The sequence below is a fragment of the Eurosta solidaginis genome, chromosome 1 (assembly GCF_040869045.1).
Source record: "Eurosta solidaginis isolate ZX-2024a chromosome 1, ASM4086904v1, whole genome shotgun sequence".
Lineage (NCBI taxonomy): Eukaryota > Metazoa > Arthropoda > Insecta > Diptera > Tephritidae > Eurosta > Eurosta solidaginis.
The window spans coordinates 390,361,015-390,375,881 of record NC_090319.1 but is presented as its reverse complement, the minus strand read 5'-3'; the positions used below and the strand labels follow the sequence as shown (position 1 = coordinate 390,375,881).

Here is a 14,867-nt window from a genome sequence, read left to right as displayed (position 1 = left end):
CTATAAAGCTGTAAATGGAGACATACATAGTATACAGTTAAAGTGGACAAGAGTTAACTTTGCCACTTTGGGTTCTAAAACTGAGATCAGAAAAGCAAAGCAGATTAGGACAATAATCTTAAATATCATGACTGTGCATCCAGGAAATTTAAGCATTTGAATAACCGCCAGAAAATTCGGAAACTATTTTGAGGGATGAAATATTATTTGACAGATTACGACGTTCTCTCACAATTCAGCATTAACAAAGAGTCGATGATTCTCTTAAAAAGCCTTTAAGTTCAGCATCAGCAACAACAACAACAACAAAAGCATTGTTACCTACATACCTGAAAACCGTTTAAGATGACAGGGTTTGCTGTGCGCTCAGAGGATGTAAGTTAATGTATCCTTTTTCTGTTGATTTTTAATGGAGAAATCGCGTGCATTACTAGCAGATTTAATATCAGTAACCGACGCGATGTGACACGACGACAGGAAAACTCAATAAATTTATTAGAAAATTCAACTTACAATAATGGGTTTAAAAAATAAAAGAGATTTGTGTTCTTTTTTATAAACAAATTAGTTTTGTGAATGCTACTATAATATATGTATGTATGTATACAATACATACATATTAATTTTGTTGAAAATCCCATTTATCCTGGGTTGCATAGCAAAGTAAGATGAAGTGAAATAAAAATTTGTGGCAATAATTATACAGATCAGTTTGAAAAAATTGGTGAAATATTCTATGGAGTTGTCAAATGAAAACGAATTGGTTTAAGGATAATTTACGGCCTTCGTCTACATTTTTTTTTGCAATCCACTGACAATGCAAAATACATTTGCTTTATTCCAATACACATGCATCTAATCGTAGATTTGCAAATACATATATATATGTGTATGTATATTTACATGTACCTACTATACGGCAATCGAGGCTCAAAGTCATACCTGCTCAATTGAAAGCAATTTCAGTACCAATTCACACAGAGTAAAATAAACCCAGATTGCATAAATCAGCATAGGCATGGGATAAGTTAAATAAAGACTATGAAAAAGTGGTAGTTAAACAATACAAAATGGTTTCACCTGGCATGAGCTGGTGCGGATGCTGGCCATTGATACATCGTTGAACATTTGGATGTATAAATTACCAGTTGCTTGCGAACAAAATTAATAGAAAACGGATATGTCGAATGGGTTTAGCGATAAAACAGTATATGATGATCAAAATATACTTACCGCTATTGGAAACACACAAAATACTTCTTCCTTGCCCACCCTGGCGTTAAAATCGCCAAGCATAATTTGGATACCATAGCGAGGGCAGTAATTCTATATATTTTAAAATTTTACATAAAAGAAGTCCTTACCCGTCGGCCGGATCACCGCTTGGGGCTCGGGCGCAAATAATTGTTACGTTGATAAACCTCAACTTGTTACAAATCGCGGCGAGATGTTCGCTTACAGCCGTAAAACCTCGGATTTCCTGTTGAGGATTTGTAAAAGATTGACATATCCCAAAAATTTAAAGTTAACTTACTTAACAAGTCCGGTCGTTTCTTTTTGGGGCTAAATGGCGCCAATTGCTCACACCGAGGGAATTTAAATTGTTTTCCCTTGGGTCAGAAAACCGTAGTTAGGACCGTCATCTTCCTCTGCTTCCATAGTCGAGTTCTAATAAGAATACTTTTTTGGCCGGAGAATCATCTCTCATTCGCATAACATGGCACAGCCAGCGTAGCCGCTGCGTTTTAACTCGCTGGACTACGTTGGAGTACGCATAAAGCAGGAGTTTACTTTTCAGTTGCCTATCTATTCAAAGCTGATTTTGTTTTTTGTGTTAAGGCTGGTTCCAAAATAAACGAAGTCTTTTACTATTTCGAAATTATGGTCAACAGTGTACAAATAGACAGGCAGACATATTTACATGGCTAAGTAAACTCAGACTGTCGGTCTGATAGATAATTTTGGTATATTAATTGACGGATCTATCTCTGAGAGTTACAATATTCTAGCTGCTGACCGAATTTAAGGCCCTGGTAAACTTTCCATATCAATATAAAAGAGCTGATCCAACCAACTTTGTGGAAACTAATGTAATCGGTCAATGCTACCATGTCATAACGCGTTAGCCGTAACCATACCATATGTAACCAATTGGTTTTTGGGTTGTTTGCCATATCTAAACCTATAAATATTTATGTTGGTGTATTTATTAACTTTTTTGATATTTTATTTCTTTTTTTTGATGAGTTTTGACTACGTGATTTATTATTTGTGCAATTTGTTAATAATTCTTTGCATTTCCTTTTTTTTTATGAAAATATCACATTTTTTAGGCACCAATAAAAGATGCCAATAGTTATGGTTAAGTAAAAAAATGGTTATGACAACTTTGTAAGGGTCCGCAATATACCAATGAATAAACACTTAATTATAAATTACTAATAATACTAGTATATGCATCAAAGAAATAAAATTTGGTTTGGCGCGACATCTTAAAGAGACCCCCTGGCTATGAAGCAAGTTAGAAAGCTTAAAAACTGAAAAAAAAAAACTGTGAACAGTTAAAAAATAAAAAATTTGTATAAGGAAAAAGGCTGAAGAAGCTATTTATCTATTTTTCATCATTGATTCCAACATTATCGCTCCTATGCTTTTGCGCTTTGGCATTTATTTTCATAAAAAACAACATCAACAACTTGTCGGTTCGAAAAGTGCAACAATAAATTGTGAGTGTTCTTGACAGCGTCTTCACGGATGCATATCACTGCAATTTTATTATTCAATCAAGAGGGTGCTGCATTCATCATAATTGCAATGATAATGAAATTCAAAATAAAACTTCGTCTAAATGAAGAATGAAGAAACAAAATGTTCGCACGATATCATTGATCGTGTGCACATTTACATATTTATTAGTTGGCGCTGCTGTATTTGACTCACTCGAATCGGAAACGGAAAAGCGGCGCTGGGAAGCACTGCAAGGTGAGTTTATTACTAAAACAAATTATGCTCAATTAGCCATATTGATTATTGGTTCACATTACTTCTTATACTGTTGTGACATAAAAAAATGTTCCCTAAAGCTGCACAGTGGGTGGTCTAGAACAACGTAGCGGTACTAAATTAAATAAAAAAGCGTAGTTTGTCTACCTATAATTATGACAGTATAAAAAAAATGCATAATGGTTGCTGTTATAGGGGTTGTTTTTCGATTTAGGCCGTGTCATTAAAAGTCACGCCACCTATCCCTGTTTCGCCATTTTGGGAGCACCAAGTGAGATCAAGTCTTCCTCAACTCAGTGGAGGTCTTCCTTTCCTTTGCTTCCAAACTGCGGTGTCGACTGAAATAATTTCTTGGCCGAAGCGTTTAGTCCATTCGTATAAAACGACCTATGAATAAGTTCCTTGTCATCCGGTCGTACTGAGTCATATAAACCATTTCGCACGTAAATGCAACAGCAACGAATTGAGCCAGATAGATGTTCGGCTCAACTTATGAGCCATGTGATTTGTTTAGTTTCTTGTATTTACTTGGGACACACTAATGTCCGGTTTTTCCGACAAGTTCAACTCGGTTTGTCATTTAAACTACGCTTAAACTTGTTTTGCAGTTTTTCAGTGTACTTTAACTGAAGTTGAAGCTGAGCTCAATCGGCCGATCTGGCAGGGTTTAACTCTACCAACCAATCAGTTATTTGCGTTCGTTAGCAATGGCTTCGAATATAGAGCTGAAAAAGTATCGATATTCGGTATACTCGATATTTTCGATATTTAAGAGGGAGGGTATCGATATATCGCGATATATATCGAATTTTTTGTTATAGTAAAAAGCGTTTACTCAATTTAAAAGCAATATCAGGTATATATCAGACATTTATGTAAATATGTATAATACATACATGCATATATATGTATATGTAATATTGTCTTCATAACTTCGAAACGATCATAAAACACATTCTGCAAAGTTGCCCGCGATGGTAGCTTATACAGCGAAGCGAGGGTATATACAATGTTACGACACCCTTTGTCATCCACTATGGGAAAAGGTCGAACGTCTGCGGTGGCTAAACCCCAGTAGGGTGCTGGCAAAAGCCTTTTAAGTGATGATGGATCTTCAATGTTTTTTCATATAAAAATTAATCTTATTTGGCGAGCTATGTGAGTCTAAATTTGCAGTTGTATGGGATCGTTCTAGATGGTGAAACAAATTTGACGTATTACCACTAGTTGTATAACATTTTTTGCAATAGTATTACTGATTTTGTCAAAATGGGTCCAAATGCTTGACTTTATATTTCGTAGTTTTTTGGCAACACAATTTTCGTCTTCAAACTCAATTATGTCTTCTGTTGCGTGTATATCTACATATACGATTACATGTATATCTTAATATATAAAAAACACGTGTCACTATGTTTGAGGCCAATGGACTCCTAAACTACTGAACCGATTTTGAATTTGTTTTGCACCCCGTATGTAGTTTGATCTAACTTGAAATATAGGATAGGTGGCTGGGTGACTAGGGTCTCGAGATATAGGCCAAAACGTGGGCCCGGGTACCCGTAGAATGTGTATATAGAATATGGATATCAAATGAAAGCTGTTGATGAATGCTTTAGTAGAGGGTAATTTTCATACCCCTGGGTGACTAGCGTCTCGATATATAGGCCAAAACGTGGACCCGGGTACCCCTAGAGTGTGTTTATAGAACATGGATATCAAATGAAAGCTGTTGATGAATGCTTTAGTAGAGGGTAATTTTCATACCCCTGGGTGACTCGGGTCTCGAGATATAGGCCAAAACGTGGACCTGGGTAGCCTTAGAATGTGTGTATAGATTATGGATATAAAATGAAAGCTGTTGATGAGTGCTTTAGTAGAGGGTAATTTTCATACCCCTGGGTGACTAGGGTCTCGAGCAATAGGCCAAAACGTGGACCCGTGTACCCCTTGAATGTGTTTATAGAATATTGGTATCAATTGAAAGCTGTTGATGAGTGCGTTAGTAGAGGGTAATTTTCATACCCCTGGGTGACTAGGGTCTCGAGATATAGGCCAAAACGTGGACCCGGGTACCCCTAGAATGTGTTTATAGAATGTGGATATCGAATGAAAGCTGTTGATGAGAGCTTTATTAGAGGGTAATTTTCATACCCCTGGGTGACTAGGGTCTCGAGATATAGGCCAAAACGTGGACCCGGGTACCCCTCGAATGTGTTTATAGAATATGGATATCAAATGAAAGCTGTGGATGAGTGCTTTAGTAGAGGGCAATTTTCATACCCCTGTGTGACTAGGGTCTCGAGATATAGGCCAAATCGTGGACCCGGGTACCCCTAGAATGTATTTATAGAATGTGGATATCAAATGAAAGCTGTTGATGAGTGCTTTATTAGAGGGTAATTTTCATACCCCTGGGTGACTAGCGTATCGAGATATAGGCCAAAACGTGGGCCAGGGAATGCCTAGACAGTGTTTATACAATATGGATATCAAATGAAAGCTGTTGATGAGTGATTTAGTACAGAGTAATATATTTTCCAGAGACGGACTGGGTCTGGGCCTGGGACTGGGACTGGAATAAAATACATACCATCCTCTGGGACAGGCAATAAGGGATGCAGAAGAATGAGAAGAAATTGAGAGAAGAGTAAAGAGAGAAGCAGAAGGAGAGTGAGAAAGAGATAGAATGAGACAAAGATGGAGATAGATGAAGCGAAAAAGACGGAGGGAGGAGTGAATAAAAGGATTATGAAGAAGTAAAGAGGGGGAGGGCAGAGTCAGACGGAAAAAGCTTATTAAAATGTATTCAGATAGGCCAAATTTAGGGCAGGACAATGCCTGCCGGGTCTTCTAGTATGTGTATATAATATGAAAAATAATAACGTAACTTTCACATTGAACTTTTGTAAGAATTTTTCAATATTCAGAGCCACGAGCTTGTTAGGTATTCATCTAAAATACACAAATCTGACATAATGTGAAATTACTAATTTGAGCGCACTTCATAGCAGGGCTTCGCCCCATCCCAAATGTTACACCACTTGTAGTTTCAACGGGGTCGGAGGCGTTCATTCCATATTGCAATTGAAAAGATGGTTGGTGTCATGTGGGTACATACATACATTAGGTATTTCGGGGTTGATTCTGGATAAGTAAAAGCCCCGTCGCATAAGCAGTTTTTCATATAGATGCGTTTAGCGCATATATATAATACTTCTATATCAATACCTTCCTATCTTTCTAATGTGCAAATTTTCTGTCAATCATTATTTGCTGAAACTGTGCAAATGTATGTTCTGCGCATGCGCGGGCTTTGTTGGTGTTAGTGAATTGTAGTAGCGTGTGTAAAAAAAGTGTTAAAGGGGTAACAACGGGTCACTATCCCTTTTACCCAACTCTGCATACTAATTGTTATAAAATCTCAGTTTAGTCTATTAAACAATGAAAGGGCCAACAAATACAAAACAAGGCTTGATGTATTTACTATTTAAACATGGGCTGCAGCCTTACAAAGTACATTATTTACATAAATAGTAAAAAAAAAACAAGGCGAAGAATTCATATTTTTGAAATGAAAAAAATTTAAATATACATGTATAAAAATATACCTATACATACACTCGCAGTTGTCAGTTGGCATTATTTGCTTTTTTTTGTCGCTTTTTGGTCACAAAGGGCTCATTTACATATGTATATCTGCGCACTCAACACATATAGGTAATGCTATTCTCCGGAGTTCTTAAAACAATAAAAATTTTATAATACTAATGGAAAACAAAAGCTTACTTTTTCATTTGGAGAACGAAATAGCCTAATGTACGATATTGATAGAAGCAAGACGGCTTGTTGAAATATACATATATTTAAGCACCTTTTTTACAAAAATTTAACGACAGCTTTGAGATTTTGTCTCCTTCTCTCGTTGTATATCTGTACTGTAATGTTTGACAGGCTGCACAGTTCAGTAGTAGTGATATAGAAGTATTACATATATGGTTTAGCGCTATCTTATGCATTATGAGTAGATTGAACGCATTTTTATGGAGAACGGCAAATGCCAAGTCTGAAGTTCCTTAATATTAACAAACGAAACATCTTGTGTGATAGTGGCGATGTTATCGACAGATTGCGTTGAAGGCATCCATAATGAAAAGTTGATTGTCGCTCGGCCTTACGGCTTTAACCTATTACAGTATCTAGATCGAAGTTGTGCTAGAGTGACGCAAGGCTCCCTGGGGAGGTTTCTTTCATCAACTATGAATTTAGGGTATTTGTCTTTAAGAATGGGGCTCACCGGGAAATCCGTGGCAGAGTAGTCCGGCGCCTTTTTGTAGATGTTTATTTACTTATATACTAGATCCCTTCGAAAAAATTTCCTTGCGTTCTCGGCAGAGGTAGCTCTACTGTTAAACAATATAGATGGTTTTGTTTCGTTAAAACGAAAATAAAAGCAGAAGAGCAAAACTTATTTCATATAAAGGGATTTAATTCGGAGTATTATAATAGAGAGGAACGAAAAGGGGCTGGAGTTGCAATGTACATTAGAGATAATTTGGCCTATGAGGGCATTTTAACTCCTACCATCTTTTGAAACTCTCGAAATAAAGCTATTTGGAAGAGAAACTCGGCCTAAAATCTCTTCGAAGGTTATCGCACCTTACATTCATTTATTTTTAAGAACACTGGACAAAAAAGCTCGTTAACTTCATTGTCGTAACTAGACTGACAACGTTCATTGAGAAATGTGGAGGTCCACACCGAAACGCAACATTTACATGTTTTGACAAAATTTTATCTTTTTAATGCAGATCCCTTCCACTTACAGATTTTTATCGAAATTTCGAATGTACCAAGTGCAACCAAGCCCCCAGTACGTTGATTTGAAACCACTATGAAGGACTATTTCTCATTAGTTTCCACTCAAAGAATAGAATATATTTTTTTTACTAAAGTATTAAGCATCCGACTAGTAAAGTCGCTAATGGACACATTTAGCAGCGGTCACACCAAAACGTAACATTTACATTTTTAATAGCTTATTATGGCTAAATGGACATATTATTTTAAAATACAAGTAACCCCTTCTTTTTATTCTTTTTAAATCAAACTTATTCCATATAAAGAAAACCAACCTTCGTTTGGTATCAGTGGTAATATAAACTTTACCAATCTTCTCAAAAATACTTATGATGTTAACATTCAGTCTATATGAGGTCTTTATTGACCGAGCAGTTCAACCTAACTTAAGATGTACATGTTTTATTTTGGTGTGGAACTCCACATAGATGAAATAATTGAGCAAAATCAATATGGGTTTGAAAAACATAAAAATTTAAACCAGCTTCTTGGTAGTTTTACTATATATAATAACCGAAAATCTTGGAAATATTATGCAAAGCCTCGCTCTGTTCATTGACTTTACCAAAGTGACACTCTGACATACTCAGAGCTACTGGAAGCCTTGGAAAATGAATCAGAGGAAACTGCTTAGAGCGGTTTATAAGCTATTTGAAGCTAAGAGCCTACAGGGTGATAATTTTTAACGAATTTAGAGATGAGGTCGCTTTCTCTTATGGAGCCCTTCAAGGCCCTAAACTAGGAACACTTCTTTACCTGATCTATGCAAATAATATGATCAAACATAAAAAGGATTGCAAAGTCTTTGCGCATGCAGAAGTTCCAAACATACATATATATATTAGATAGTACCAATCTTTTTCAATGAACTACCAACAAATTGGCTAAACCTGCCAAAAGGATCGCATAGAAAAAATTTATTTAAAAGCACATAAAAAGTTTATTATGAGAATTTTATTTATTTTACTTATTCAAAAGCTAAATTTCAGTATACTTTTTAAAACCTACATAGATATAATGACATACCAACAAAACTTTAATATTGTTTTTAGTTTCTAATTATTAAATTAAATCTTTTTACCTGTTGTTTATTTATTATTGATTATTTTTATTCGCGGGTTAAGTAAACCACATTGTAAATAATATGAAAATTAAATATAATGAGGGGCTTTCAAGCACCTTTTCTTCATACAGCTGCGTTCTGGTAATGACTTCCTAAGTTCACCTCAGCGGGTTAGGGGCTTATGGCGTTTTCTTTTCTGGAAAAAGTGTTGCGCTATTGTTACACTATTTAATTCTAACTTTTGATCTAGGTCACCTAGCGGTCTGCAAAATTGCTGAATTCGTAGATAATGGGTGTACCATATCCAGTGAGAAATATTTTGTGAAAAGAAAACACAAACTTACGAGAAAGCTGAAAAAACCTGCATGGTGACACTATTTTCAGAAAAGAAAACGCCATTAGAATGTACCTGCGGCAGGTATGCCTGTCGTAAGAGGTGGCAAAAATATCAAATTGATTTAATGGGCTGTGTAGCGGAACCCTTTCAAGGGGTTGCCAGCGCAATGTATATGTAACTTCTCCAACCCAATTGTCAACCTCACCTACCCGTGACGAATCCTGTTTCTTTAAAAGCCGAGTCTTTGATGACCCCAAGTTCTTCATGGATATAGAGGGTGGGAGGGTGTTATGGCCTAAAAGGTTTCATGTGTTATACAAAAACATTCTCGAGATGGTCGGGCTAGTACCTTAATAGTGCTTGTTACCGGAACATACCGGAGCTGCATCCACCAAAGAACCATCAACATCGATAACACTTCGGTTAAGCAAGAATTAAAGATGATTATGATGACGTTAATGAGACTTTTGGTGAAACATGGCCTCTATATAACCTTGAGAAGGTAGGCCCCCATGCGGTAAGAGTGTACTCGTGTTCCACATTGATAATTTTTTCGGAAAGGCTTAATATTATTTCAACTGTGTATTTCACGCCCCGGGCAAAGCATCATCAAAATTTAAGAAACAGGCCTTTTTAATCAGAAGAAAATTTTCTAGGCGGGGTCGCCCCTCGGCGGTGTTTGGCAAGCACTCCGATTTCTTCCATGAAAAGCTCTCAGTGAAAAATCATCTGGCTTGCAGTTGCCGTTCCTAGTCGGCATGAAACAAGGAGGTCCTGTCCAGCCAATTTGTAGGAAACATTAAAAAGGATCACGACGCAAATTGGTAGAGAGGCTCGGCCTAAAAAATCTTCGGATGTTATCGCGCCTTACATTTTTAATTTATTAATTACAAAGAGGACTAGCGCTAAAAGAAAATACGAGCACAAGTGACACACTTTCGTAAGCGCATTAGGTAAAGGATTTGTAGATTCCGAGCAAAAAATGATGTAAGTTGTTAAAAGCAATAACTCGGGTCAACACAAAATTTGTCTTTGACTTCAAAGCATTAAATTTCAATTCTTTTGGTCGTAATTTGACGGAAAAAAATATATGGCATGAAAAAGCTTGCTTTCCGATTTAGGAAACCGCTTGAACGAATTTTTCAAAATCTGTGGTTTTAATTTTTACTTGAAAATGAAACAACTCAAATAAATATTTTTATTAAGTTTTAATATCTAAATAACTTACAAAAAAGTAGAAAATGATTTAAAAGTGTACACTTTCACTTTTTCTTTCATGTTCATAGGTACTATCCCTCAATAAACCCCAAATATAGTCTCCCATCATCTGTTCATTACATTCGAAGAAGAGCCTAAAGCTCTGCTTTACTTTTTGGTAAATTGAAATCTCTAATGAATCATTAAAATCTTCAGTAGTGATGAAATGATGTTTTGGTTGTTCTGGTGTCGGTAAAAACTCCTTATCGGCATTGCTTTTATAACAACTAAGAGATGATCCACTTCTCTGCGATAATTATTTCGGTGGCTCTGGTACTGGTCGTGTCAGATCGTATGCGACTGCAGCAGAAGAAGACTCAAGATCAGGATATTTGATCGGTTTTGCATTTTAACCTCTACGTCTTTCGGAGTCTCAATGCAAAAGTAGCAGTCCTTAACGTGGTCTTTTGGTTCTCGCCAGATTCTTGGTGTTGCAAATTTCATAAATTTTTTCTCAACTCGATACCAACCTAAAATAAAGAAAGATAAATCAATATGTCCACTTTATTAATTTTAATATTTAAATAAAATTTGCTTACCTTCCAAACATCTTCTACAATAACTGCAAGCAACATGTGGAGCCCATGTCTTGTATTGATTCCAAACAGGACAGCCAAAATATACTTCGTAGGCTTCACATAGGATGAGAGATGTATTTAATTCATATTTTATATCTCGAACTTTAATAAAGTGCCCACATATATAACAGAAATCATAAGCTTCATGTTTACACTTTCGCGACATTTTAGGTTATTCTAGATTTGTACAAAACACCTCATGCGCCATGAGTATTGCTACTATAACTATTACGAAAGAAAACTTAATACCGAAAAAAAGGTATTTTCTTTTCGTTTTCGTTTATAATAAAACAGAAAATCAAGAAATAAACTTTAGGACTGTAACTTCTACCTTCGATGGTTAATAAAGCAGCAGAAACGTCCGGATTAATTATCTTAATACTTTATTCTTCAGTTGTCAATCCAATAATAAACCGAAAGTCCACCATCTTCTCTTTTTTTCCTTTACAGTGATGTATTTTTGCTTATTCTATTAACTAGTTGACATGGTTGCATTTATGATCTTACAGGGGCCCTATTCGCTAACTGTGAGTTTTAAAGTGTACACAAGAAATTATGTAAACTTTGAAATTCTGATTCTGTAAAGCAGAACTGTGATGAATATTTTCTCACTGACATAAGACTTTTACATTCAGCGCTCATTCAGCAAAACAATGTACACAATAGTTTACAGAATCGCATGAAAATTTAAAGTGTAAATTGTGTGTGCAAATGAGTTTTCAATGAGTGTACATTTTTCAGTTTTTCACAGTTAAGGAATTGACCCCCAGGACAAAGAACAAAATTTTTTTGTAGAGTCGTGCAATAAGCCAACAGTCCACGGTAATCAGGAAATCATATTTTAAAATTCTATGCAGATAATTTTTTCAACCCGATTATTTTTTTAAATTTTTATACCCAGCTGTGCTGACGATTTGAAAATATAAAATTTTTTTGTTTAAAAACACGACATCAGGACGTACAAAGTAACAGCTGTCTTGATCATACTTCTCAAATCTCTTGAAAGCCTTAGGTTTTGGCCAAGTTCGTTTGTCAACAGATCATGGCGGAATAATCAAAACAGCTGTCGCTTTGTCCGTCCTGATGTCACGTTGTTTAAATCTTTCCCAAAGCATTAAATAAATTAAAAATTGTTTGAAATAAATGTTTTAATACATTTTAAAGCAATGAGGGCAATCCCGCTTAATTCATACAAATATACAACGTTGGTTAATTTTATAAAAATAACAAAGAAAATACAAACAAAATGCATAACTTTGACATGTTGTCACATACAAAGTATGTACTGTGCAAAGAATAAAATATGCAACGAAAGCAATTGGGATGAGGAATTCAAAATTTTGGAGAAAATCCATTACGCTGCCCTGGCTTGCAAACATAGTACAGCATAATCTATGGAGTTAAAAACAACTTTAGAACCTGATCTGCAATTGAAAGGACAAGTTGAAAGCTAGGTTCGGTATAAGCGAACCTCTAAATAACCAAATTAAATTTGAAGTCATCCTCATGTTTATGTACTCAAAGTATAAAAATAATACAAACCTTTGATTAAGGTACAAATTTATTGTGGGTATCATACATATGCACTTGAGAAGATACTTTGATATTCATTTAGTTCCTCTCAGCCATGATGGACTTTAAAAGACTCAACCATACAAACTTACCCATGTGCATACATGCATAAATATGTAGTGACATATTCGGACGTTCTACATACAAATCTGGCCAACATATGCAAGTTTAGTGATTGCGTTGTTTTTTTTTCCAAAATTGTTGACATCAGTTGACAATAAATATTGCCGGTAATTAGGGAAATGCATAGTTAGCTTGTCGCATATGTGAACGCATCCTAAAGTATGTGCTTATAAGTATGTACCCAGAGCCGCCGAGAAAATCCGGGCCCTGGGGTCAAAAAATACGGGCCCATACTAAAATGAATAAATTCTCACAATCAAAACTACCATCTTTTACATATTTATATGCATTTGTATATACATGTATATTTAAGCGTATATATATCGCTGTATAATAATTTGCATCATACCGAATTTTTCTGCTGCAACAGAAAACGAATTCAACTTTATGCTATAAAGCGACGCCAAAAACCAAGAACACCTTATGCGGGGTGCGACGCCTTAAGAGATTTATAAAATTTGTTGAAATTTAAAATGATTGCTATCTACGAAAGGTCATTAAAGGTGTGGTTTGTTTATTTTCTGTAACAAAAAGCTTGGATAGCATTTTGAGATTCCCGGGCCCCTCCAAAGCCTGGGCCCGGGGTAAATGACCCCCTAAGTCCCCTATCGTCGGACCTGTGTGTACCTACTTATATACATTTTGTAAGGTGATGTAGAAACATAAAGAATTGGTTAATGTACATACATACATATTTATGGAAGCAAAATAAATAAGGAGACCGAATAACCCTTGTTTGTTGCCATGAATGAATATGTTCTTACAGTCAATGTCTGCAGAAAAGATATCAGACAATCCTTGCTTGGCTTTAAACAACTTTAGAAACATTATAGCTGTTATAGTCTTCCTATTCTGTCCTCGATATAATATATAATCTGCCATGTAAGTTTGAGCCTCACTTCATTTAAGATGAAGATTATTTCCAGTAGATTGAATAACATAGCCTTTTACGGATTACCGCTGAATGTGTACCACGTTAGACGTTACTTAAGGAATTCTGGAGCCTATTCAAACTCATTAGATATTGTTAAACGCTCTCTCTACGCACGGAAAGACATCCAGAGTAAGTTATTTGAAGAAAATCACTATATTTGCCTCGCTCAGTCTTTGTGGAATTTGGATGGAGTTTTATAGTTTCTGTCAGCATTGGATAAATAATGCCAATTTGTCTTTGTATTTCCACGGAAAAGATCCTATCGGGTTCCTTAGACTTATATCGAATAATTTGATAACACAATTGACCTTCTATGGGCATCTACATGGAGTCAGTGGCGTAACAATAGGGTGGAAGGGTTGGCAAAATGCCACCGAACCCCGAACCAAGAGGGCCCCGGGCCAAGAGGCCGCGAGCTCAAAAATAATTTTTTACATTGTACTTGAGTATTTTATTTTATTTAAAAAGTATATTTATATAAGTTCTGCCTAAAATCCAAAGTGAGACAACTAAAGACCATAATACAATTTCAAGTTAATCGCCATTTCAGCCAAACTAAACAAAAAGATGTTGATGCATTTTTAGAGATGTACACGTTACACGTGAGAGAGGTTATTGATATGCAAAATATTTTTGAAACAATTCAACAAATTTATAATATTTTATATATATCTGATAAAAAAAATTAGTCTTCAACTTCAATAACATTAAAAACATTAAACCCTACTAGATGGACATGCTGTTATGATGTCGATTTTGCTTTAAAAGTTTGGTTTGTTGAAGTCCAAAACGCGCGAACGAAAACATTCTGTTGAATTGCAAATCAGATGAGAGAAATGAAGCTGTTTCATTCAAAAAGAAGATTTGAAACTACAATTTTGTAATGTTATTGGTTTTCCATTGCGAGATCCTACTTACTATCGATGCAGCCTCTAAAGCACTTCAGTCTAAATCCACCGATTTCTCAAATGCATTAAAACGTTTGGAGCTGTCTGCAAGAACTGGAAAGGTATCGACATGAATTTGAAAATGTAAAAATTTAAAGATCGATTTTTAGTGTGGCAGAAAAATGGCTCATCATCCCTGAATTTTCTAAAACTCGCCTGAGGATGGTGAAACGCCATTTTGATGACCTTTGCG

The 14,867-nt window shown here is 35.6% G+C and overlaps 1 protein-coding gene across 4 annotated transcripts in view; it reads left to right on the top strand.

Annotated features, from left to right (window-relative positions):
* Positions 1 to 423: 423 nt before the first annotated feature.
* Task6 (TWIK-related acid-sensitive K[+] channel 6) overlaps positions 424 to 14,867 on the top strand; it is a 69,789-nt gene continuing 55,345 nt past the window's right edge. For 2 of the 4 annotated variants that reach the window (XM_067763488.1, XM_067763487.1), the window contains exons 1-2: positions 424 to 663; positions 2,334 to 2,982. In XM_067763488.1, coding sequence (XP_067619589.1) covers positions 2,856 to 2,982 — 127 coding nt within the window. In that variant the 5' untranslated portion in view covers positions 424 to 663; positions 2,334 to 2,855. The remainder of the gene's footprint in view (positions 664 to 2,333; positions 2,983 to 14,867) is intronic. The other 2 variants (XM_067763490.1, XM_067763489.1) reach the window with 2 other exon arrangements.